General features: G+C 35.6%; 1 protein-coding gene across 4 annotated transcripts in view; it reads right to left on the bottom strand.

Annotated features, from left to right (window-relative positions):
• Positions 1–4,551: 4,551 nt before the first annotated feature.
• Positions 4,552–27,833, bottom strand: part of Carnmt1 (carnosine N-methyltransferase 1) — a 47,023-nt gene continuing 23,741 nt past the window's right edge. For 2 of the 4 annotated variants that reach the window (XM_027940151.2, XM_071600565.1), the window contains exons 4-8: positions 25,040–25,180; positions 23,935–24,113; positions 20,711–20,824; positions 12,721–12,824; positions 9,199–11,830 (exon numbers count right to left, since the gene is read on the bottom strand). In XM_027940151.2, the coding sequence (XP_027795952.2) occupies positions 11,729–11,830; positions 12,721–12,824; positions 20,711–20,824; positions 23,935–24,113; positions 25,040–25,180 (640 nt within the window). In that variant the 3' untranslated portion in view covers positions 9,199–11,728. Of the gene's footprint in view, positions 5,948–8,229; positions 8,385–9,198; positions 11,831–12,720; positions 12,825–20,710; positions 20,825–23,934; positions 24,114–25,039; positions 25,181–27,833 lie in introns of those variants that run through there. The other 2 variants (XR_011704088.1, XM_071600564.1) reach the window with 2 other exon arrangements.

Raw genomic sequence — 27,833 nt, 5'->3', positions numbered from 1 at the left:
TTGATATATGAACATAGGAAAGTTATATCAGATACATTATGCTGTCTTTCCTATTCCCATTACCTCTTCCTTCCTTTCATTTCCCTTTGTCTAATTAAACAAACTTCTATCCTTCCCCCCGCCCTTATTGTGTGTCAATATCCACATATCAGAGAGAACATTCAGACTTTGTTTTTTGGGGGTATTCGTTTATTTCACTTGGCATGATAGTCTCCAGTTCCATCCATTTACTGGCAAATACCATAATTTCATTCTTCTTTAAGGCTGAGTAATATTCCATTATGTACTTATACCACATTTTTTTCCATTATGTACTTATACCACATTTTCATCCATTCATCTGTTGAAGGGCACCTAGGTTGGTTCCATAGCTAAGCTATTGTGAATAATTGCGCTGAAACTTTAGACCAATTTGAGGAGAATTTTTGAGCTTCTCTAAACATTGATGTTGCCATCACTGTAGCATGCTGATTTTAAGTCCTTTGGGTATATACCAAGGAGTGAGATAACTGGGTCAAATAGTGGTTCCAATCCAAGTTTCCTGAGGAATCTACATACTGCTTTCCAGAATGATTACACCAGTTTGCATTCCCACCAGCAATGTATGAATTAACCTTTTCCCCACATCCTCACCAACATTTATTGTTATTTGTATTCTTTGATAATTGCCATTCTGACTAGAGTGAGATGGACTCTCAATGTAGTTTTAATTTGCATTTCTCTAATTGCTACAGATGTCGAACACAATAAGGATGGAAGGAGACTAGAAGTTCATTGAATTAGACAAGGGGAATGAAGGGAAAGGAGGGGTATGAGAATAGAAAAGATAGTAGAATGAATCAGACAAACTTTTCTATATTCATATATGAATACCAACCAGTGAAACTCCACATCATGTACAACAACAAAGTAGGATCCTAATTAAAATGAGTATAATTTAAATTGTCAAACTACACTCTACGTCGTGTACCTAAAAAGAATTAAAAAATCAAAATGAATGGCATTTTAAAAAATCACTTATTTTCTTCTCTCATGCCTAATCTGTTGATTCCATGCACTGTATTTTTCATCCTACACAATGTACTTTTCATCTCTAGAAGTTCAATTTGGGTCTCTTTGTCTTTTATTTCTCTAGATCATGTTTTTGAACATATGAAATAGACTCAGGCTATTACAATATTCTTCTCTACTAATCCAAAAATCATTGTCAGTTGTAATTGGTTTCAATGGATTGATTTTTCTCCTCTTTATGGTTTGTATTCTTTAACACATCTGGTAATTTTTTACTACACACTGGATGTGAATTTTTGTTTGTTGGGTGCTAAATATTTTTATATTCCTAAAAATATTCCTGAGCTTTGTTCTAGCGTGCTGTTAAGGTACATACAAAGTTTAAATCTTTTGGATCTTGCTTTTGTCCAGTTGGATCTGAGCATTATTGACTCTCTAGCTAATTAGCCCCCACTGCTGAGGTGTTGGTCAGCTTTTCATAATTATGACAAAGTAATTGAGATAAACAACTTATAGGAGGTAAGGTTTATTTTGATTCATGATTTTCGAGGCAATGGTTTGCCAGCCTTGTTGTTTTGGGTCTATGAGGGCACCATACATCATGGCAGGATTGTGTGGTGGATGAGGTATATTCATCTCATGATGACTGGGAAGTAAAGGGCGGCAGAAGGGGCCAGGGTCCCTTATTCCTTTTTAGTGCTAATCCCCAATGAACGCTAACGTTTTTCTGCTAGGTTCTACCTCCTGAAAGTTTCACCACCTTCTAGTAACACCACATACTAGGAACTAAGCCAGCACATGGGCCTTTGAAAGACACTTATCCAAAATGTAACATGCATGAGGCAAGGCTTTTCTCTGTATCACATCCAGTGCCCTAGAAATTGTGACATTTTCCAATATGGGTATGGAAACAAGCATTGCAGAATGTTTCTAGAAGGATACTATTATCAGTAGTTGCCTATGTGGTGGGTTATTGGGGAACAAGAATGAAAGGCATATGGAACACATTTGGGCTACTTCAAATTATCTCACTGGTACCACTGGTATTACTGGTGTCTTGTGGGTTACAGGTTTTTTTTTTCTTTTTCATTAGAAATTAATACCCAGAGTTTCTGGCTTCTTCTTCTGGGAAACAATTTTCCATGAGTTTCTTGCACTTCTTCATACCTTGTAAGCAGAGGCATTGGCTGATTTTATTCAATATTAGCTTTTTAGAGTTGTTTTGTATGGTATAGCGTTGGAAGAGAGAGAGATCTTTCAGGAGCACAGCGCAGGTTTGTTTATTGTCCAGTATAATAATGTCTTTCACTAGGGAAAGTCAGACATGAGGACTGCTTGTTCATTATAAGATTAAGCTTTCTGGAGCTCATTATGAATGATTAAGATTTCCAAAGTGTGGGGTTCCTCTCCTGTAATACAACCAAAATGCATGTGCAAGCATCACCTGGTACTCTTGAGGTGTTCTGTGAGATTAAGGACTGAGGAACTAGTATAGGATTAATAATACTCTGGCTACTGCTATTACTGTGTATAGTAAACGGTCCTTTTGTCTTTGACATAGGAGTCTTCTGTCTTCATTCAGGAAACTGTGGCAAGCTAATATCCTAGCTTGAAAGCAGAGTAAAATCTTAGACCCTTTATAGTTGATACCTTCAGTCTCAGATGAAATGCCACATGAAAGAACATGACATCTAGTCTCAGCAGCAACCTCTGGGTCAGATAGTACAATTTTGAAGCCTGGGGGAATTATCTCCTCTTAAGCAAGCTGTAACTTGTAGATAAATTTTCTTTCACCCTATTTCCAGCCTCTCGAGAGATGTCCCCATATATATCAGTGGCTATGTCTCTTTGCAAAGCTGTCTTTTAACAAATAATTTTGTATTTTCTCTGTTCTTCTTCTTTCTCTATTTCTTTGTAATCTATTAATCATTATTTTTCTTACATCTATCAGAACTGACATTGCACGGTAATTAAGTCAACTTAATTCTAAAGAGGGACAAACCTCTCAAAGGAGAATGGGACACAAGATATTTCATGTTTGGCAGAGCATAAAGAGGTATACTGCCTTATAAGCTGTAAAGAAGAATCTGCAAAAATTTTACATTCCTGTGGATTGGGGGTTAGCAACTCAGTTTACAGTAACTGGAAGTCCCAATCAGAAGGGATGTTTATACTCACTCATAAGCATTTTTCTGGGTCCTCAAGGGAGAAACTTGGGGGCACAGCAGTCTTTGTTTGGAGAACCCCCTGGCAGGCATGAATGTATAGAATAGCTTCTACTGAGGTAGGGGTAGGCACAAAACCATACCTGATTCCTTGGACCATTCTCTGCTATAAGCAAAAGCTTTAAGCCACTGATGGAGGATCAACAAACATTTTCCCAGGACACAGATATTGCTTTTGGAGTGGAAGCAAAACTCCTTTGCCTTGGAGTGAGGGGTGGAAACTGTCCCATTTCTAGGACAAAGGCAAAGGATACTTTATTTCTGTGAAAAAGCAGAAGCAAATACCTTCATTTTAGGGAGAATGGTAGAAAATCATTTGATAGGACTGTTGGTGGAGCAGGAAATTCCTGCCGAAGTCCAACCACTGATAGGTCAGGAAAAAGGATAGGACTGCTAAGAAAAATCCACTTCTGAGACTAAGACACACAGAGCCTTCCTAAGACTGAGTCCGGGCTAGAACAATAAAGATCATGGTACAATAACAAATAGTCTTAACAAATAGTCTAAACTTCATATTAAAAAGTCCTAGAAGAGAGAATGGGAAAGAATATCTGAAGAGTTAAATGGACAAAAAACTTTTGAGAAATAATGACAAAACACCAAACCACAGATCCAACAAGCTCAAGGAACCCCAAACAGAATATCAGAAACAAAACCACATACACCTAGGCACTTAAGACAACAAAAGCTGAGCTAATTCATTGCTAAAAGACCTGTGACATAAAGGAGGTTTTTCAGGTAGCAGTATGATGCCAGATAGAAACTTGGATGCATATAAGGAAATGACTGTTTTGTAGCAAATTATGCTAAAACTTGATAGTGTAGGAATTCACTATCAGCTGAATGGCTCAGGGATGCCCCTGTAGTTGAAGTCAAGATGTAGGTGTGGCTGTAGTCGTATGAAAACTCAACAAGGTCCTAGTATCCATCTCCAGTCTCATTCAGTTCACGTGACTGTTGGAAGAAGCCTAAGTTCTTCTCCATTTGGAATTCTTCACAGGGCTATTTGCTTATCATTGGGCTTCTCTCAGTACAAGTGGTCTTAGAGAAAAGTGAAAGCCACAATGTCCTTTAATTAGAAATCACATGGGCTGGGATGTAGCTCAGTGGCAAAGCATCTGCCTTGGATTCGCAAACCCCTGGGTTCGACCCCCAGCTCCAAAAAAGAACCCCACCAAAAAAAAAAGAGAAAAAAAGATAAAGAAATCACATATTTTCCACCAATTTATTCATTAAAAGTCAAGTACTACAGGACTGGGGATGTGGCTCAAGCAGTAGCGCGCTCGCCTGGCAAAAAAAAAAAAAAAAAAAAAAAAAAAGGTCAAGTACTACAAGCCCACACTCAATGGAAGGGGAATTAGACTGTTCTGAAGGGGGGATTAACAAAGAATTTATGAACATTTTTAAAACACCACATACTAGAAATTATTAAAAATGGCTGGGATTGTAGCTAAGTAGTAGAGTGCTTGCCCAGCATGTGTGAGACACTGGGTTTGATTTCAGCATATAAATAAATATTAACAAAGGTCCACTGACAACTAAAAAAATATTTTTAAAAAATGATAAACATGAGACATGTTCATCATTTTTATTACTTTAAGAGAATTTATTCAGAAGCAAAAATATTACCAATGTGTTCTGGGTTTTACTGTATGCATAAAAGTAAAATGAATGATTTTTGTGAGGTTTCTATAACCGTACACGAAGTGGTATACTGTTATTTGAGGGCAGACTATAAGAAGTTAAACATGTGTAAACCCTACCTAAACCACTGATGAGTGTATATTTTGGTGTTTTGTATAAAGAGTTCGAACTAATAAGCTAATAGTGGGGATGAAATCAGGAAAACACTGAATTCAAAATGTACAAAAAAATGATACAAGCAGAAAAGGAGCAAAATGGTGGATTTGAATTTAACCGTATCAATAATTACATGAAAATGTAAATAGTTTAAATATTTAATTGAAAGACAGCCAATTGAATAAAAAAGCAAGACCTAGGTATCTACTGTCAATAAGAAACCCAACTTATGACCATGTGGCATCGTGGGAATACATCAGCCCCAACCTGGAATAGGATCATACAGGAATTCAAGGGGCAAAGGATCTTCAACTTTGCCCAGATGACAATTCCTCCTCAAAACTTCAGGGCTGCTTCCCCTCATTACCCTAAGGGGGCTAGCTGTGGACCCAGCAGGACAGACAGAAGACCAGTGTTAGTGTTAGCTTGGGCTCCCTCTTCATCTTTGCTGTGCATTCTGGGAGCACTGCAGAGGACCCCCTTTTGGCATCAATGGTACATCATCTGAAAACAACATTATGCGGTATAATGCAGTTTTATTTGGACCAGAAGAGGCCAACTTTGAAGAGGCTACTTTTAAAGTAACAATAGAATTTTCTGAAGAATAGCCAAATAAACCACCATTTGGTTTTTATCTAGAATATTTCATCCAAATGTATATGCTGATGTGTTTAGACATCTTGCAGAATTGATGGGAGTCTCCTGTCAGTATAGTCTCTGGATGAATCAAATCCAAACAGTTCAGTCAATAGCCAGGCAGCACATCTTCATCAAGAAAACAAAGTGAGAAGTTTCAGCCATAGTTAAACGAAGTTGGAATCTACCAGGGTAGACAACTATATATAGTTGTATATAATTTGCATCTCAGTAGAAAGGCTAACAAATTTTAAATGCCACAGGTTGTAAGGGTTCTGCAAGGAAAAAAAAATTCCTTCCTTTAGTTTGCTTGTATTTTGTAAATGTATTGCTGTATAAATTTATTACATATCCTGCTTGTAGTTTTTCCAAGTGTATAATGCTGGTGTGTTCACGAGAGTATATGCACACCATTTTGTAACCTGTACTTTAAAATATTGTAAACCTTATTTTCGAATTATTAGATTTTTAAATTGGAAAAAAGCACTTGTTTTTTATATTTGAAGCTGTTAAAATACATAACTTCAGCACAAGAGACTGTCACTTATCTCCTTGTCTGTGTGAAATGGATTAATAAATGCCTCATTTTCAATCATCTGATTGTTTCCTTTTAAATTTCTTCCTTCCTTCTGTCCTCCACCCACCCCGCTTTTTGGTGCTAGGGATTGAACCCAGGGTCATTATACCACTAGGCTATATTCCCACTCCTTTGTAAATTTTTAAATTTTGAGATAAGGTCCCACTAAGTTTTGTCCAGACCATAAATCTAAGTTTGAACTTGTAATCCTCTTGCCTCAACCTCCCAAATCAAATGGGATTACAGGGATGTTCCAACATGCCTGGTTTACTTCCAGTTTCAAAACAACAAGCTTACGTTTTATCATGAAAGTCATCAAATTTGATTTTAAATTCCAATTATAATCTCCAACTTTATTTTGAATAAACTTATTAATTTCAATCAGTTACAGACATAACTGGTTTCTGTCCATCTGTCTTAGGCCACTTGTTTTTTTTTTTTTTTTTTTACTTTTATTTATCCATTTATTTTTATGTGGTGCAGAGAATCGAACCCAGGGCCTTGCACATGCCAGGAGAGCGTTCTACCACTGAGCCACAAGCCCAGCCCCACCACTTGTTTCTTCATGCATTAGCTACCATTAAATTGCACCTTTTGTGGTTTCATAATTTGCAGCTTTACCATCAGTAGAGAAGTCATGTAACTTTTGCTGGTTAGTAGTACTTTAACGAAGAAAGTAAAATCAAAAGCATTAACAAAAAGTCTCTGCTCCACTGGCAATGGCTGCATTTGAGTAAAGCAGATGTTTGTAAGGAAATTTTATGTAACTTTTTTGAAAACTGCCTTTTAATGCCACTGAATATCTGATTATTCTAGGAAACGTTTTAACACCAGGGCCTGCTGAATTGCTTTCTCTTGTAGAGACATGATCATTTCTCAAGCTGTTTAGAAGTTGGACTGAATCTTAGTTTACTGGATAAATGTAAAACAGTATTTAGAAAGGTAAGACCAAGCTTTTCCAGAAGTGTTGTCAGGCAGCGTGTACATCACCTAGTAAGTAGTATGATGGTCAAACCAAACCTCCACCAAGAAAGGGTTCTGTGGAGGGCACTGAACCCTCAAACAACAAGTGTCTGTTAAGAACAACAGATGGGAAAAAGATGATAAGCACAGTGGTGAACTCCAAAGAAGTAAGTTTCATATGACTTACTCAAATTTATTGAGAGCTAACATGGATGGGCTTGAGAAAAAAAAAGAGCAAGAGTAAGAAGAGCAAAGCAGCACAGTGAAGGGCACCAAATTCCCTGCTTCTACCAAACCACTGAGTTAGTCTTTTTTTCCTTTGGTTGCTTGTTCCCCCATCGATAACTTTTTCATGTGATATTAAGTGTTGGAGAGAAAAAAGGTTGCAGTGTTTACAAGGTAGTTGTGGTAAGTTTATTCCAGATACGTGATACATCTTTGTATATTCCTGAATTATAGTTTTTTTAAATTTTCTGTTGGACACAATACCTTTTATTTATTTTTATATGGTGCTGAGGACCAGTGCCTCACCCATGCTAGGTTGACTGCTCTACCACTGAGCCACAACCCTAGCCCCTCATTAGGTGTTTTCTAATACTAATAATATCATACATCCTTATACAAAAACAGTTACAATGTCACTAGATGACATATTATGCCCTTTGTGGAATGAAACATTTGTTATGCAGTGCATGACTGTACTTCCATTGTTGCTCATTCTCTTTTAAGGAAGATGATAATGGGGATGTTAAAATAGAGTAGCAAGACCTGGTGGCCATTCAAACATGAGCGAAGGAAAAGTCACCTAATAGTGCAAAGCCAAACACCTGGCTCCTGCCACAGCCCAGCTTGGCTAGTAATGATGAGGCTTTGGGTGCCAGTGTGGACAAAACTGGAAACGGTAAGGCAGATCACCAATATGTGCATGGACAGAAAGCAAGGGTTTCTGATGCTGGACACTCATTGGATGCTGAAGGTAGAAAGGGGGGAAGTAGGAGTAGTGCTTAGGCAATGAACCTCCTGGGGACAGTCAGTGGAGAAAAATGACAACAATCAAATTTCCTCCCCAACACCATTGCTCCACTGTCTCTGCTACCAGGCACTTCCACCTTGGTCTCTTGGCAGCTATTCTATAGCATCTGATGCACACATTAAACTTCTTGGCCTTGTTCCTGTAGGGAAAAAAGTCACCTCCATTCAACTGAATAGGATTTGAACAATGGTTGCAATAGGGAAAGGAAATGAATTGTCAGGGGCTCAAGATAGCCATGGAAAGCGGAGCTGGCAGGTATTGCAACAGTGAATTAAAACAGGAAGTCAAAAGAAAAGTAAGAGTCAAGATCTTAATCACTTGCTGCAATAGTATGAGAGACTAACCCAGAAAAGGCACTTTCATTTTCCATACTTCCCCTAGAATGGTGCACTGAAGTCAGGAGAATCATCACAGATGGGCCTCTTCTCACTGCTTAGGGGGCTCTGAAAAGGCTCCTGTGTTTTGTACACAAGGTAGGGATGGGGAGAGGAGGAAGGACTAGGAGGGGTAGTGCCAAGCCAGAGTACAGTGGCTTCAAATCCCCCCTCCCCCCGCCTCTCTCTCTCAGGAGGCCTCAACAGAAGCACCTGAGAAGGCCTCAGAATTGAGGAAAGTAAACCCTGAAGATCTAAGTGCTTTTCCTACTAACGGCTGGTCCTGGAACCCTTCCTACTATTTGCCTTTATAGCTCTTTTTCTGTAATTTAGCTAAATTAAAGATCAAAGATTAATATTTTCCTCGGTGGATTCTAAGTTCATTACAGTGACCTTGAATGAAAAAAAGTGAAAACAATTAATACAAAGCCTAGCATAATCAAAGGGCAAGTAATCATATCACTAACTTCTAGAAGCACTGAAGACTAACACAAGGGTTCAAAAGTATGTATGCACAATGAATTAAAATTCCCCTATCTATGGTTATCACTAACTTAGATGGAAACAACCAAGCAAATATTGTTTCGTAGCAATTGGCAGACTTTAATATTCAAGAAAAATTAAGTCCATCATACACATTAAAAATATAGGAAATTTCATGCAGACATGAAGCTTCCAATTCAGCCTTTGTGGCAACTTTTAGAAGGAGAATTACATATAAATACAGTACACTTTGTAGTTCCCAAACTTCATAATTTTATACTGTGATTTATACAGCTTCTCTTTATATTTTATATATCCCACCTCACTCATTTAACACAGCCTAAAATCTGCACCACTTCAGAATATGAAAAAGGAAAAAAAAAAAAAAAAGCAAGCACACTGACCACTTTGCAAACAATTCTTTTGTGTTTTGAGCTAAATTAAGGGGAAAAAAAATGTTAAGGCTTACATACTTTAGTAGCCAGGACTAAATTTTAAGAAATACAAAGTTAAATAAATCCTCCAGTGACATTTCTATTATTGATTAATACCACATTTTCAAGTTTAGAATATATTAACTGCAAAAGCTACAAGAAAAAAAGTGATGCAAATCTGTATAGACATTTAAAAATAATATTCATGATATGAGGAAGAAATTAAAACAAATGAAATAACTTCAGAGTTAACTAAAATATATTCTGTAATTTAGAAATACAGGTAACATTATTAAAGAATAAAACCTGATAGTAAAAAAAAAAAAAAAAATTTAGGCAATAAAACCAATCCACCAGTGTCAACCTGTTTTTGCCTTTGTGAGAAAAAGATCTTTTGTTTTGATACAAGTGATAAAAAATATTAGTCATCAGTGAATAAAAGGCATTTTTTACATTATTCAAAAACAGTATGTATTCCTTGCTATTCAATGGATGTTTTTATATACTTATGCTCCTTTTAAGTTTTTTTTTTCCCTTAAAAAATAATTTTGGGGTGCTTTTCCCCTTTGCAATTAATTTCAAGTTCATTTATATAAGTAATGAGAATTCCTACCAAATAAATGTATGCCAAGTACTGAGGGACATAAACACAACATAGTTTTGTTTTTAAAAACCTCAGGTTTCAGATTTCCCTGACTTGACAAGTCAAATTAAAATTAGCTCCATGGAACCTTATCCTGCATAATGGGAATAAAGATAAAAAAGCTCCCTTGCTGTTTGCGGAACCCGCCCCCAACCAGAAAAATGCTAAATCCAGTAATGATTCTTACAAGCTACAGGCAACGAAGGTCTGAACATTTACAATTAAGTTTTCTTATCAAAACCATGACACTTATGCTACCAGCACATTAAGTTCCTCTAATCCAAAATGCCAAAGAGATAACTTAAAGCAATCATAATCATCTATGAAAATATTCAATAAGGGTTCTTTCTTTTCTCCAAGAAAAGGTTAAAACATTATTCATCTTTGCTTTCCAAGGTACTGGAAATAGAAGAACAAACATTAAAAGAGAAAAAAAGAAAAAAAAAAACTGCCTCCAATATAGATCTGCTAGAGGTAGTAATTTACAGCAGCATATATAATGTTTAAGCTCCATCTATCAGGGAACAAAATTGGTGTTAATATGAAATTACATGAATGCAAGCTACTCAAAGACAGACCATGGGCAGTAATTCATCCCTGAATTTCATACTCAAGATTTTCCATAGTAATACCATTATGACAGTTTTTACTAGTATATGATTAACTAAAAAAGTGCTTGCTTTCATAATCCTGATAATCTAAAGACATTATTGTAAACATCACACTGGCAAACTGTATTCATTTCTAGTTTGAAATCATACATTTCAAATGGGCAGATTTTTATTTTCCAGTCTCCTAGCACTATTTTAAAAAAAGGCTTTTGTGCCTTACTTAGAATGTTGAGATCCCATACATTTCAAAGTGATCCATGATGAGCATGCTTTCATAAAGTGTTCCATTTAGTGTGGACGAAAGACTTAATTTCTCAGTTCCATTTTAGTGACCAGTGATACAATTAAATTTAGCATTTCATAAAAATGAAATGTATGAAGCTTCTCTAAATTCAGTTGATTTAGAAAAAATAAAGTCAACTAATTTAGATGAAAAAAAGAAATAGATACACATTTTATGTATACATTGCTCAGGAAGAAAGTGAACAAAATCACAATTCCAGATTATGAATATAACAGGATCCTTAAACTTCTAAAAATAGCATATGCAATGCACATAAAACAATAAAAAAAGGAGATTATTATGGACTTCAATACTATCAATCATTAATATGGCAGATTTGCGACAGCTTCATGAAGACACTGGAGATTAGGTTTTTTTCTGCTGCAAGACAATTCTGGGCTTCAATGAAAAAGTATATGTGAAGATTATTTCCTCCATTTTTACTTGTGTAATACAAATCTGCATGGCATAGTATATTTCTGAAAAAAGCAATAGACATTATTAAGAAAATAGACACTATTTCTAAATTTTGTTAAGAATAAGAAGGCACCACTGATTTGAGGTTGTGTCCTGTCATCACTGATAGTTGATTTTGAGTTGTTTATTTCAGCATTTGTTCTTATTATACTTTTCTGGGTGATATCACTTAAGACCATTATTGTGGCTTACGGACCACAAACAAGACACATTCATAGTAGTATTTCATCATAGAGAGATCATTCACAGTATATGTTGACAACACAGATTCTTTTTCCACCTGCAATGCAAACAATAATGATGATGATGATAATTATGATCATAACAATCCCACTAATAAATTCTGAGCCTCACAAGTAGCAGGCATTATTAAGCAGATCAACTTATTACATAGAGCTACCCCTGTAAGATCAGTACTATCATTAATTCCACTTCACATAGAAGGGTCATGTAAGTGGCTCAAGGTCATACCATGAATGCTAGAACTATGATGCAAATGCAGACAATCTAACTCCAGAGTTTGAACCCTATACTATTATAATACATTGCTTCTATTTTTAGCAAATCTGTTGGTTATATTTTAAATGAATGGAATACTCCTAAGTAAACAAACAACTAAAACACAATAGCCAAAGTGTCAAAAAACGTGTGATTCACATGATAAAAACAGGTCAAGCAGTATGAAGAACAAAAGAACTATATTATTTTTATACCTGCCTTCCCACACTGCTCTGTTTTTCCAGAGCATAGTCTACTGGTATCTATCAGTAAGAGTTTACCAACACCAATACTATAATTCAGCTACCACTTACTGAAAGCCTATTTTGCCAGGAATTATAGATTTTCCTTTATATACATTATCCCAAATCCTTATAATCTTGAAAGCTATATTATCTTCACTTTATGGATAAGAAAACAAGAAGATTAAGAAGTAAAAGCTAGGGCTGGGATTGTGATTCAGAATATTTGCCTAGCACGTGTGAGGCACTGGGGTTCAATCCTCAGCACCACATAAAAATAAATAAATATAATAAAGGTATTGTGTCCACGATAACTAAAAAAAGAAAAAAAGTAGTAGTAATAGTAGTAATGCTAGCTACTGCCATAATATCTAGATTTCTGTTTAAGGGCTTTAGAGTTAAAATTTGGCAATATTTCATTCCTCCTTACCTCTACCTGGAATCCATATTGCAGAACAACATTTTTTATATCCTCGTAGCTCAATTCTATGGAAAGTTCATTTGCCAAATTTTCAAAGTGGTACAGCAGAGGACCTGTGTGTTAAAGATACTATGAATGAATTACCTGATATATAAGCTTGCACTTAATAGCTATGTTACACTGAATGAACATCAAGCTCAACAAATTGAGCAGTAAATGAGACAAACATAAAAAGGAAAAGACCTATTTTATTCGTTGAGGATAATTATCTAAACCTCTGAAACTCTGGCCCAGTAATTAACATCTAAAACCTAGGTCTATACTCATGGTAAATGAGTCCCTGTATATCTGCCTGGCAGTGTGATTATTCACAACATGGGCCTGAATGCACCAAGTCTCTAAATTCCAAAGGTAATATAATTATAAATCTATAAAAAAATTTAAAACTGCAGTTTCAAACTAGTTATCATACAAAAACAGTAAAGGATTCAAGCTAGCCCAGAGAGTGTGGAGAGGCAGACAAGTTATAGGGAAGGCTTCCTGTAAGGAAGAGGTGACACTACCTAGCTGGCTTTCATGCCCCAGCTCTAATACCTACTAACTGTGTCTATGGGCAAGTTACCAACTCTGCATCATATGCAGCATGACTCTAATATGAGATAACAGGCAATACATCTGTCATGAAAAAGGCACTAAGTCAATGACAGCTGTTATAGCTATTTTTTTTTAACTTTTTCCACTTTACTATTCTAATTCCAGTTAGTCACAGAATTAACATATGATTCAAATTAGGATTTTCCAATCTTTCAATCTCTCACATTTTGCCCAATTCATCAGCTTCATCCAAGGAAATATTATCACTTAACACACTGTACCTGATACTAATGTAGACCACCTTCTCTTTAACTTTCATTAGACTAATTATAAATCCTGCATCTAGTTTTCTACCCCAACTCCTCACTGTATGAATAGGGGTTCCTTTTATCATGGAAGATAAAAGGAACAAAAGGGACAAAGTTTCTGCTCCCAAGAGGCTTGCCATCCTGTGGGTCATACTTAGAGTTAAGTCCCGCCACGTTTTTTTTAATCCTACATAAACCACTAGAAAAAAATTATCATGAATACTATTTAAATAATGTTAGCACTCTTTCCAAAAGATAAAAATACTTTCCTAACAATTTCCAATAAGCCTACATTTCTGTCAACAGTATAGTAAAAATAATCCCATAGTTAACCATCTACCTATCCTTACTGTTGTGCCCTAAAGTATCCCTAACCCTTTTCTTAAAGAAGGCAGAGCCTCACAGATAAATAAAAGCCAGAAAGACTTTGCTATCTATCTATCTGTTTATTTATTTATTTTTGGTCTTGGTATTGGAGATGTAACCCAGGGGTACTTTTCCACTGAACTACATCTCCAGCCTTTTTATTTTGGCCTTCAACTTGCCATCTTAGCCACTGGGATGATAGGAGTGTGCTAGCTTTTAAAGCTCTTTCCAGCTTTTAAAGCTTATGCTGTTCCTGTTTCACTAAGAACCTCTGATAACATGGTTTTATTATGTGTACATATATACACTATAATGATTCCTACATATCCAGGCCATATTTTACCTCTACTTATGTTGCTTTCCATCTAAAAAAACACTCTCCAATTCATGCTTTTGCCCTGCTTCAAAACACTCCTGCAATCTATCCCAGTCTTTATCCCACTGCTATTCCTCTTAATACAGTGTATCTTACAATTCACTTTATGCAGTGTTGCACCACTCATTGTAATTAGTACTGTTTTCTAACTAGGTCACAATTTAAATGTCAAGGAACATGTCTTAAGTTTCTTTGAATTCACTAAAATGCAATCTGCTAAATGTACAGCATAAGCATCTATAATTCTGACAGACAAAAGATGTGATATATATTTTCTATAGTCTTCTATTACAAATGGTATTTCAACAAATCATCTCCACACATTTCAGATTTTCCTTACAAAGATTTATTGAAAATCAGAGAGAACAAACACTTTACTGAGTTGATCTAAACTGCTAAAATGCTTTCCAAAAGATTTATAGGTTGACAGTCCCTTACCCTTGGGGCTAAAAATGTCCTTTGGACTCTGGAATATTTGCATATACATAATGAGACAGCTTAGGGAGGGGACCCAAATCTAAACACACAAAATTCATTTAATATTTCATATATACCTATATACATAGCCTGAAGGGTTTTTGTTTTTTGTAGTGTTGCGGATTGAATCTAGGGCTTCACACATGCCAGGCAAGTGCTTTACCACTAAGCTATACTCCACAACCACTAAAGGAAACTTTTGTTTTTGGTGCACACCTGCATTTTGACTGTGATTGTTATACCAAGTCAAGGTAAAATTTTCCATTTGTGGTGTCATGTAGGTGGCTTCAAAAGTTTTAGATTTTCACTCACAACTGCTATGATATGTACTTGTCTCAAAGCCTTAATGAGCAGTGGGAACGCAATGGTACAGTTAGTCTAGAAAATGGGTTGGTATTTTCTTGTGAAGTTCAAGGGAACTTTTGGGGGTAATGGAAATGAAATATTTTCTGTCTTAATAATAGTTACATGGTTTATTCCGTTTCCAAAATGAATCAAACTATGTATTTAATAGAAAGAATTTTATAATTATGTCCATTATACATCCAAAAAAACCATCTGACTTAAAAAAACAATTTTTAATAAACAAAATATTTGCTAGTTTGATAAGGGGGAAACAATAGGCCATAAAAGTAATGCGAGCATTTCCTTGAAGTTGAGCAGTTGTCCATTCTTTAAGTGAAACTTATCACAAATATCTGACACTGAACATATAAAGACAAAATAAAATATGGACACACATCTAAGAGTTTTAATTTTCTCAATTTTCACGTCTCCTGGTATTCTTGTTAGTGGCTATAATAAAAGGAGCAAAGATATATTTTTCCTTGGCCATAATTATAAGCTCATAATAGAAAGCTGAAGTAACATGAAAAAGTATAAAAATAGAGTCAAACTGATTTCTAATGCACTCATTGACAAACACCTGAAAATGTCTTACCTTGCACTTTCCTAGATGTGTAATATAAGATACCACATACATAGTTTTGCATCTTCATTATGAACATTTCTCTACTGAGCTAATTATTTCTAGAGAACAGTTTTACTCTGGGGAGTCTTATGACTATTCATCAACTCCACTGCTCTTAAAAATATAGGTTCAGGGCTGGGGGTAGTAGCTCAGTGGTAGAACACTTGCCTAGCACATGTGAGGCACTGGGTTCGATCCTCAGCACAACATAAAAATAAATAAAACAAAGTATTATGTCCATCTACAACTAAAAGTTTTTTTTTTTAATTGTTTATAAATAAATAAAAAAAAAAGGCAGGTACAGTCTAAGTTTTTGTTGAGTATGTCGACCATTAATCAGTCTTTATAGTCTTTGCTGGTATCTGATTATTTTTCTCTAACAGATTTCTACAAGTAATATTAACTTAACAAATGTATGTAATAGTGAATGTAATTATGTAACAGGCCAGATGACAAATATTTTAGGCTTTCTGGGCTATGTATAGTTTCTATCACTAATCTGCATTTCCTTCCCCCACAACCTATTTAAAAATGTAAAAAAACAGCACAGCAGTGCATACCTGTAATCCCGTCGACTTGGGAGGCTTAAACAGGAGATCACAAGTTCAAAGCCAGCCTCAGGAATTTAGTGAGACTCTAACCAACTCAGTGAGACCTTGTCTCTAAATAAAATATTTCTTAAAAGGGTTGGGAATGTGCCTGAGTGGTTAAGTGGCCCTGGGTTCAATTCCTAGTACCGCCCCCCCCAAAAAAAAAACCCTGTAAAAAGCAGTATTTTGAAGAATATTAAAGAGTACCTAAAATTCCCCTTAATAAAAGCATTTATAATTTGGGTTTTGTGTGAACATGTGGTGCTGGGGATGGAATCTATGGCCTCATGCATGCGAGACAAATGTTCTACCACTGAGCTGCATTCCCTGCCAAGGACTGTTTTTGGTTTCCTTTGAGACAAGTCTCACCAAGTTTCCCAGGCTGCCCTCAAACTCACAGCTTTTCTGCTTTGGCCTCCAGAGTAGCTAGAAATACAGGTGCCCACCATACTCAGTTTGCATTTTAAAAGTTAATAATCCTTCCAACCCTGATTTGATGCAATTTGGGCAATATTTTCCTAATTGTACCTCCAGTGTAGTTTGTCAGTGTTGGAGAGTAGTTGGCAGTAACAGTTCTCCTCACATATGAATGTAATGATATTCTAATCTACATAAGCAGACAGTAAAGTCATTCCCAAGGGATTAATACACTCTCAATTTACACAGAAAATCAAGGCCCCAGATCCATATGGCTGAAGTCAAAACCATGAGAATGTTATAAATTCACCAACAGAAACACAGCTTTATCATGTCTCTTGGAAGTCACTCTCCCCATGACACCTGAACTTTACTTTGTTCCCTCTTTCAAATGTGGAATAATATATTCATTCACAAACATAGCATTCACTAAGTAGCCACTATTCCTCAGGCTCTGTCCCAAGAGGCAAGGAAGCATTAGATCCCTGTTCTCATCACATTTAGAGATGAAGGGGAAGGAAAGAGAAGGAAGCAGAGCCATAAGACAGAAGAAAGATCACAAAAGGTATACATAATCCTCAAGAGATTTAAGTTATTGGGCTGGGACTGCAGCTCCAGGAGTAAATCACTTGCCTAGCATGCATGAGGCCCTGGGTTCAATCCCCAGTACAAGAAAAGAGAAGAGGAATATATGTTATCAGGAAAGCTAGAATTTTACTAGGGAGTCCAAAAGACACAGATTCACATGTTGGAAAGATCACTCTGGGTGAAACTACGGAGAAATGAAAGAGGTATGGAGGGCTGCAGACAACTTGAAGACAGGGATACTAAGGAAACTGCAATGATAACTGAGGCAAGTAATGATGAAATTAGAGCAATATTTTTTTAACTGGAAGCAATTTTTTTTTTTCCCCCTCTCAGGGACACTTTCCAATGTTCAAAGATACTTTGGGTTGTCATAACTGGGAGGTGGTACTGGAATCAAGTAAGTAGAGACCAGGGATACTATTAACCATTTTATGATGTACAGGACAGACCCCAATTGAAGAATAATCCAGCCCCACATGTCAGTAGTGCCACAATTGAGAAACTGAGATAAAAGGGTTTACTGGATGCAGATGGTGAGACAAAAGAGGAGTGTTATGGGCTGAATGTTTGTCCCTACTACCCTACCGGTTCAAATATGGAAGCCCCAATCCCTAGTGTGGCTGCATTTGGAGGTAGGGACTCTAAGGAAGTAATTAAGGTTATATGAAGTCATAAGAGTGATATGATCGAACAGCATTAGTGTCCCTTGTAAGAAGGGACATCAGAGAGCTCTCTTAGGCACTCTTGCCCTCTCCATGCCCATGCCAAATACATAAGCACACAGTCATTGGCAACACAAAGGGAGAATCCTCACCAGATATTAACCTGGCTGGCACTTTATTTTTGGAATTCCACTCTTCAGAATTATGAAAGAATACACTTCTATTGTTTGAATTGCCCAATCTGTGGTATCATAGTTATGAGAGTCCTAAATTAATAAAAGAGGTACTCCCTAGTTTGTTGGAGGAATTCAAGTGAATGACAGAATAGGAAAGGTATGAACATCATTTTCTTGAAACATGGATTTTGAAGTATCTATGATACATCCAAGTAGGACAATACTGGCTTGGAGTACAGAAATATTTGGATCAGGGACTGAATGAATAGGGAAAGTCAAGAAAATGGGTCAGAGGGACAGAAAGTAGGGATAGGAAGGGCAGCAGAATACAATGGACACTAGTATTGCTGAATGTATATACGTGGCTGTATAACCAATGTGATCCTGCAATCTGTACACGTGGAAAAATGAGAATTCATACCCCATTTGAATCAAATGTATGATATGTCAAGATCATTGTATTGTCATGAGCAACTAATAAAAAAAAAAAGAATGAGTACATGGGGCTAGAAATATAGCTCAGTTGGTAGAGTGCTTGCTTTGCATGTACAAGGCCATGGGGTTCAATCCCCAGCACCACCAAAAAAAACAAGAATGAGTACATGACATAAATAGTGAAAAACCCTAATTAAACACCTGGAACACACCAATATCTATGGAAAAACTCATTGTGAAATTATTGTTTTTTATATTCTTTAACTTGTACATGCAAAGAATTTTGTGTATAAAGTATTAGCTTTTTAAAAAACTATTTGTAAGGATTGTGTTTTTCCATTATTTCAGTTCTTAAAATTGTTTTGAAATTCTATGGTTAGGAGTCTGAAAGCTCTAACTTCCTGTTAACCATTGTCCATAACAAACATTGCAGCCCATCTACTCTTAGGCAACAGTATGCTTTCCAGGGGCCAATTTTATTGGTTCCAGAAGATTATAAATATTATTACATAACAATAATATCAATAAACAACAAAACAAGTTTTAAAAAACAAAGTTGTTTTCATGAAAGTTAAGTGCTTTAGAAATATATAAAATCTTACCATAACCATAACTCAGAATTGGGATCAAAAATTCTGATCACATAAATAACAGGGTCATGTTAATCTTCAGCTACAAACTGACAATAAATGTCTGACTATAAACCTATCTCTACCATATATAAGCTATAGGACCTTTCTGCTAATCACCTAACCCAGTTTGAAGATTCAGTTTCTTCAAGTACTAAAGAATGATGACTGCAGTGTATAGCTGCTTTCATCTGTTCTTACAGAATTCTAAAGAAGTCTGACGTACTACTACTATTCAGGCGTACTACTACTTCTAGTCTGAGTCCTAATGGCAAAATCTCTAGAAGAATAAAACCATTAAAAAGGAAGCAGAGAATAAAACTAGCCTAATCCTGAAGACCATGGAGTCAAAATCATGTACTTTGTGTTTGTCTTGTGTCTGTGTGCGTGTGTGTTGCTGGGGATTGAACCCAGAGCCTTGTGCATGCAAGGCAAGCACTCTACCAATTGAGCTATATCCCCAGCCCACATCTTTTCTTTTAAAGTATACCTCCTCATCTTGAAAGCCTTTATAATCTAGCCTTGATGTCTTTCTGAACATAGATTACATATCTCGCTTAAAAAAAAAAATGTATACAAGGACATGCATACTTTCCTTGGTGTTAGCATTGTACTTCCTTTATTTTAAGGAAAAGCTGACAGTTTCCCTTAGTTTCTGGAAGGGAGGGATCATGTCACAGTCATCCATTGATTTCTATCATCAAGCAGGAGTTCAAGTTTTTTTTTGCATAAATGAAGTTATATTTCTATTCTTTTTCCTATCTATCTATCCATTGTGATACTGGGGACTGAACACAAGGGGGAGTCTATCACTCAGCCACATCCCCAGTCTTTTTTATTTTTTACTTTGAGACAGTACTAAGTTGCTGAGTCTGGTCTGGAACTTGTTATCCTCTTGCCTCAGCCTCCCAAGTATATGGGATTATAGGTGTGCACATCATGCCCCACCTCTATTCCTTGTTAAAATCAAGGTAATCAGAAAATTTATTACATGTATTCTTTTCCTGATATATAGGTGAACTAAGGAGGACAACTTCATGACAGAAGTAAAATATTTCTCCCAAATGCTTAAGAAAAAAATAAAGACCACTCTCCTATCAGAACTATCTCCATGGCATGGGAGTTAGGGAAGACAAGGGAATGAATGCCTAACCATCAAATTAAAAATCAGTATAGTCCATGCAATTATGACCATAGCAAGACTAACCTAAAAATGAACATACAATGTTTGGGCTTCCACTGCTTTTGGAGGCATCACCACTAGAATGTGTCTAAAGAGAACTGCAGAGGTTTTTAAATGTGTACAACATAATTCCAACTTTCACAAACATTTAGTAAAGTCACCAAATGTAAAATAATTATAAATACTCAGAGTTATGTGTAAAATTTTAATAAATACTGAAGCACTTACCAAGATTTATCCAAATTCCACCTGGCTTGAGTATTTTCCATATGGTATCAATATAATCAATCACATTGTGAGCTGTGTCTATGAAGAAACAGGTGGCAATACAGTCCCAGGTATCTAGTCAAGAAAAATTAAATCACTGCATCTGTTATCTTGCTTTTTTCCTTCAAACTGATCAGCTAAAATATTTAACTGTAGTGCTACAAAAGCTAAACTTTTTTTTTTTTTTTTTCTTTGCAGTACTGAGGATGGAACCCAGAACCTTGTGTATGTTAGACAGGAGCTTTACCAATGAGCTACATCCCCAGCCCTTTTTGATTATATTTTGAGATAGGGTCTCACTAAATTGCTGAGGCTGGTCTTGAACTTGTGATCCTGTTGCCTCAGCCTCCTGAGAAACTGGGATTATAAGTGTGCACTCCCACCTAGTCAGAAGCTGTATTCTTTTGATCACCACTATAATCAAGATAACCAAATAGTCATTTATGGGGGATACTCTATAGTTAGTTCATAAGTGTTTAGCAATAATCTGAAAAAGTGATCAATTTGGAATTCATTCATAATAACATACATCACTAGAATCATTATCAAATGATATCTGTAATTTTTATCATCTATTTACTCTCCCCCTCCTTCTTCTGAGGGCCTTGCACATGTTAGGCAAATACTATACCACTGAACTACACCCCAGCCTCCAGCTTTCATTTACAATATATTAAGACAATATAATAGTCATTTGAATTTTAGAATCTAATATGAACCTATGCTAATCACCAGTTCTAGTAGGCTTTACAGAGACTACAGGCAAATTATTGCCATTTGAAAAAATGAATGACATCAAATAATCTAACCACTCCCAAATCACCAAGGAAATGAGGGGCCAAGGGCAAGTGGACACCCAGCAAAGAATACTATTTACCTCTTGAAGGCTGTGGCCTAGCACAATGATAGGGACCAGAATGACGTGGTCGTATTTGTACCAATGCTGGTGTAATGAATGTACCCAATCCCAGCAAGGATCACATGCACTGTTATCTTAAACCCTGGTCCAGAAAAAGGAACTCTTAGGAACTTATCATTCTTTCCTCCACTCCTATTTCTCCATTTGGGATGGCAATGTCTATTCTTTGTACCAAAGGCACATCCTATGCATCTTTCTCTTTTTAATAGAAATACGTATCTTATCCCTAGGCCTATTCCATATATTTTGGAAGCACAAAACTCGGTGCACACATTCACAGCTAAAGAGGAATTCTGCTTCAGGTAAAACCCTCAAGTCTCACCCATGTCTGATTTAGATAATCTTTAGTATTAATGGTGGAACATGTGAAGACTTTGGGGACTGTTGGGATGGAATGAATGTGTGTCCCAAACAAGAAGGACATGAATTCTGAGAAGCCAGGAGAAAGAATTCAATTATATTGTGTCCCTCCAAAATTTATATTTAAACGTTCAACATGATGGTATTTAGAGATGGGGCCTTTGGGGGATAATTAGATTTGGATTCAGTCAAGAAAACAGGGTCCCGAAGACCAGATGGGTGCCCTTATAAGAAGGGATATCAGCTCACTTGTGCACACACTGTTGTCCCCCACCACCCCCTCTCCCTGACAATGTAAGGACTACTCCCTCTGCAACACAGGGAGAAAAAAACTATCTACAGGCTAGGAAGAAAGTCCTCACCAAAGAATCAAATAAGCCAGCACCTTTAACTTGGACTTCTTGGTTTCCATAACTGTGTGATAATAAATTTCTGTGTTTAACCACCCAGAAAAAGAAAGTGACTTATTTGCTTAAATGAGGTTTTCCATTATTTGAGCCCCTTTTCTGAGATCTTGCTGCTAACCTCTTTTACAATAGTTCACATCTTCCAGTTCTCCCTTCCTAATGTCAGAGCACACAGGCCCAATCTCAGAGTTTGGGGAAAAATAAACAAAAATTTCTACATTGCTAAAAATATGTATAACAGTGGATGTGTAACCGATATGATTCTGCAATCTGTATACGGGATAAAAATGGGAGTTCATAACCCACTTGAATCAAAGTGTGAAATATGATATATCAAGAACTATGTAATGTTTTGAACAACCAACAATAAAAAATTAAAAAAAAAAAAAGAACTATGTAATGTTTTGAACAACCAATAATAAAAATTAAAAAATAAATAAATAAAAAATAAAAATGAATAAATAGATTAAAAATTTCTATGTTGTCCTTTGCTCTAAAAGCCTTCCCACCAATGGCTTCCTGTCTCTCTCACAGTACAACTCAAAGTCCTTGCTATGGCTTACAAGTCTACCTCACTAACCCTCTGCCCTCAAACCCCACACTGTGCTCAGTACTTAGTGACTCTCTCTACCCCTAACCCTCTTCGTCTCCTACTCCGTCTGCAACATTTTCCTCCAAATCTGCATGCATTGCTTATTCACTCATTTGAGGTCACCTCTGAACATTTTTAGTTTCTACTCTTAGGCCTTCCCATTTTTCTTCCTCACAATATTTATTTGTTCTTATTTATCTCTCCCTTCTAGTGTATGAATCTCCTGTGGACAGGAACTTTGTTTTGCTTACTGTTCTCTTCTGAATGCCTATAACATATCTGAGGTAAGTGCTCAACAAATATTTGTTCAAAGAAGAATCTCACTGATTGCTTGGCATTTTGCTTTTCTTATTCCTTTTAGTCTTAATCCCTCTCTTCTCTTTCCCCATTACTATCTCCCTTTCTCTAATGCCTAATTCAAATGTTTTCAACCTGATTATAAAGGTCTTCCATATTCTGGAACAACCTACTTTTCCAGCCATATGTCTCACTAAATCTCTTTTCCTGCCAATCTAGCTATGCCATTGTCCCCGATGACCTCATTCACTCTTACCTTTATACCTCTGCCTGCCTGAAGTGCTATTTCTCCCTATTATTCAAATTGCGGCCTCTCTACAAAGAGCCTACATAAGCTTCTCACACTAGCTTACTTTCATTTTCACTACATTCAATACACATTTGAACTGTTTACATGTGGTCTTATATTAACAGACTCAATAAACTCTGAATTTCTTGGTTACAGATGTTTCTTTATATTTAGTATCATTGCCTTGTGCATGACCTGGAAAATAGTCCAAATTGTCACTGAAGTATACTTTGTATTCTACCATCAAATGAATGACCAAAACATTGGCTCATTAAGTTTCAATAAAGCATAAGACCTTTAAAATATTTGCTTTGAACTTACTGCATTCTGAATAAATCTCCTGAAAATCTCCTGCTGTCATAGAAAAGTTAGAACCAGGAGGAAGACTGTGGGGGTCAACATCTGGGAAAAAGATGGGTCGTATCTGATCAGCTGATCTCCGGTTATTGCTAAACTGATGGATCCAGGGATAAAGTTTATATTTATTAATTTCAGAACATCTGTAAAATATAAACATAAAATTTAGTGTTAACATTTTACCAAAAATAAATCTACTTTAAATTATGATGTTTGAATGTAAATTTGCATTTATAGTTCATTTGTGCCAACCCTACCCCCCAACTCATATAGGATAATGTACATATACATATAGATGAGCAACCAATCATGGATTAAAAGACAGAAAAAAAATTAAATTCAGAGATATAAATATGCTACTCATTCAAACTTATAAAAATATATTTTTAAACTTCAAAACCAAGTAAAATCAGTCCAACTATTTTTAAGAAACAGTACTGGCTTCAACTAAAATAGTCTGCTATTAATTTTTATTATTTTAGACAACCCTCTTCAAAATTTTCCCTTTATCACCAACCCCCTAAAACTCATACTGCCATCAGAGACAATATTATTTAAATAAGGCAGCTATTTGTTTTCCTCTAACACACACCTTCTGACTTTAGAAATAACAACTCTTTTCTACTACCTTCTAACAGAGGCCAGAGAAGTTCTCAGGGATTTTTCCAACTCAGTCATGTAAGTGTGCCTGGCCATTTTATAACACAAGGAAAACATAATCACAATTGCTTCACTAAATTCTTATTCCACTAAAGGAAACAAAGGGTTGAAGAAGTTTAAGAAATGATGAGAAAATACTCCTTCCTTTGTTGTAGGACTTCAAAGATTCTGTACAGAAATCATTTCAGTTTCATGGAAGACCCACTTTTTAAAAGTAACTTACTCATCTTGTGTCAACATTCTGTTAATTAGGCAATAAAGTGGTAATCTGTATAAGCATTTTGAATTTAACACAAACACTGATGATCTACATTATAAATACAATGTACTTTTCTTAAAAAAAAAAAAAAAAGGTAAGTCAATCTGATTCTGAGAAATTACTATTTCCAGCAAAAAATAAATTAAATACCTGTTCAGAACAAAGTTGGAAGAAAAGAGCATAAAAAAACTCCATTCATTTCCTTGACAAGCATAACCTAGCATAGCTATTTCCCAGGCCAGTCTTCCTAGTCCAGCACCAGGTACCAGAATATTTACTTTAGAAGGATCCCTGAAATGAAATAAGGCAATTATGTCCAACCCCTCAAAGGAAAAAAATTAAAAAGAAAGACAAAATCCATATTAACAACTAAAAACTTACTCCATTGTTCAATAAGAATAAGCTTGTTTCTTAAAATTGAGAAAGAATAAAAAAGAATAATCTGATTTCTTAAAATTGAGAGATACTTGTGAATTAAAAAAAAAAAAAAAAAGCTTAAGGACTTATCAGAGGTGTTCAGATATCAGACAAGAGTTTATTCCCTAAAATTTATCTTTCAGAAAAAAAGGAGTCACTTTATAACTGAAGATCTATGAAGGTACTCATATTTCTAAAAGCTGTTACCTGAAAATTAACTTATTCCTATGATGAATTTAAACAAAATTATTCCATCAAGAGATAATAAAACAAAACATAACTTTATGCTGAATTCTATATGTAACACAATGAACTGTAAATCAAACAGATTAAATATGGGTCAGGTATACCTCTAACACCATATAGATTTCAGATGGAAAAAGAATGGAGTAGTACTTTCATGGGGAAAATGGGAAACTGCCTTGTAATTGAGCATATATGGCAGCAAATATATATAACACCAAAACACAGGTTCACAACTGAACTTATCTCTGTTTGCTAGCACCACACTGCTATCATACATTTTCTTTGTTGTAAGTTCTAATCCTCCACTTTGAAACTGCCAAAAACCTTAGCAAAACTAGGTCTTTTCTCAGGAATTCTGGCAAATCAACATAATCCTGAGAAAAGCAAAATGTATTTCTATAGGAAACTAAAGAAAAATATATACAATCAGCTGGCATCATGTCAAAAAGGAATCTCAAAAGAAAAAACATTCAGAATAATTTTTTTTTTAAAAAAAGGAATTTCACAATTGTATACATAAATTTGGGTCACAAATCAAATTCAATTTCCAAACCTACTCCTATTTACAATTCCATCATTAAACCACATAGACTTAAAGTCTGGCATGCTCAATCAGAAGAACAACATTTTATTAGTAGTCCATATGAGAATTTTTGCATATCCTACTTTAAAATGAATAAGCAGGGGCTGGGAGTTGTAGCTCAGTGGTAAAGCCTTACTTGCCTAGAATGTGTGTGTGAGGCACTGGTTTGAGCCTCAGCAGCACATAAAAATAAAGTTATTATGTCCATCTAAAGTTAGAAATAAATAAATTAAATTTAAAAAAATTTAAATGAATATACAGCTCTTTGGGACTTTTGCAGATATAGTATCCTGGTAATTTGCCTAAGGTGATTCAGTCCTACATAACTAAACATGGACACGTGTCTGTATGAACACCTTAACAAAGTCTGCTTGATTCACTTAATTATATACAAAAACGATAAAAGGAAGTTTGTTAAAAATGGGTAACAAATAGACCTATTAAAATAGTAAGGTATGTTTAGTAGTTATCTAGGCGAACAAACACCAAGTAGTTAACAGTATTCACTAAGATAAAATAAAATGGAACACTTTCTTCTTGTTCTAGATTATACACTGTGTGCTTGTGTATTTATCTATAATTTTAATGAAGAGGACGGACCTATCCTTTTACTTTGTTCAGGTTTACCTATATCAGTCACTTAATGAGAATATGCATATTTTTAATACTATACTTGAAAACTCCTAGTTCTAAGATTCAGTGCTCTTCCTTGTATAAGAATCTGCACAAAAACAGTCTACCTGGGCCTGAATCTCACTTTCTTCTCTCTACCAGACAGACCAACAACCCGGCTCTCCAGAATTACCCCCTTTTTTCAGTTTCCACTGCTCAATCAAATTTTGTATTTCTACCTGAATGCAGTTCTCAAGAGTTAAAAAAAAAAAAAAAAAATCAAGGTAATACAGCAGGGCAACAGGAAATTATAGGATTTGGAAATAAATTCAGTCTTTATTTTTAAAAAATTACTAGTAATGAATTTCTGCGTAGCTGATGAGTAAGTAAAAATACTACCACACCAAAATTAGAAATTAACTTTAAGGAAAAGTTGTATTTTGATAATTTATGGAAACTTTATGACTACTATTTTCAAATTTTCCCTAAACAGAACCAAAGAACTCTCTACCTCTACCTTGTGGGAGAAAATATATTCATATGACTCTGCTAAAAGACTATCATCAAGCCACTGAACAAAAAACATATCAAGGTTCTACCTTAAGAATTAGCAGAGATTATTAAAGAGCTACATATTTTATGACAAAAGGACTTCAGTGGGCACATATGAGAAGAAACATTAAAACAAACCATCTATAGAAGGGAAAAAAAAAAGATCAAAAACTAGCAAAGAATGGGTGAAGATGAAGAGAATTTCCCCCTAAACCTGTTCATAGCTAGAATTCTTCCAGTGGTTCTTTACATAATGGACATTAACACCATACTGGAAAGTTCCTCTAATTACAATATATATGAAACTAAATACTTGAATGGTTATAAATCATTAAGGCATCTAGGGTTTTTCCATAAAGGTATTTCTGTGGAGCATAAGAGATAAACAAATTTAATTATAGACTTTAATGATGAGATGATTTTAAACCAACCTGAAACAACTTTAAAAAACCAGGAAGAGTGCCTGGTGTGGTAGTGCACACCTGTAATCCCAGCAACTCAGGAGGTCAAAGCAGGAGGATCTCAAATATGAGG

This window comes from Marmota flaviventris, chromosome 13 (assembly GCF_047511675.1).
Source record: "Marmota flaviventris isolate mMarFla1 chromosome 13, mMarFla1.hap1, whole genome shotgun sequence".
Lineage (NCBI taxonomy): Eukaryota > Metazoa > Chordata > Mammalia > Rodentia > Sciuridae > Marmota > Marmota flaviventris.
This window is presented reverse-complemented; position numbering and strand designations above follow the sequence as displayed.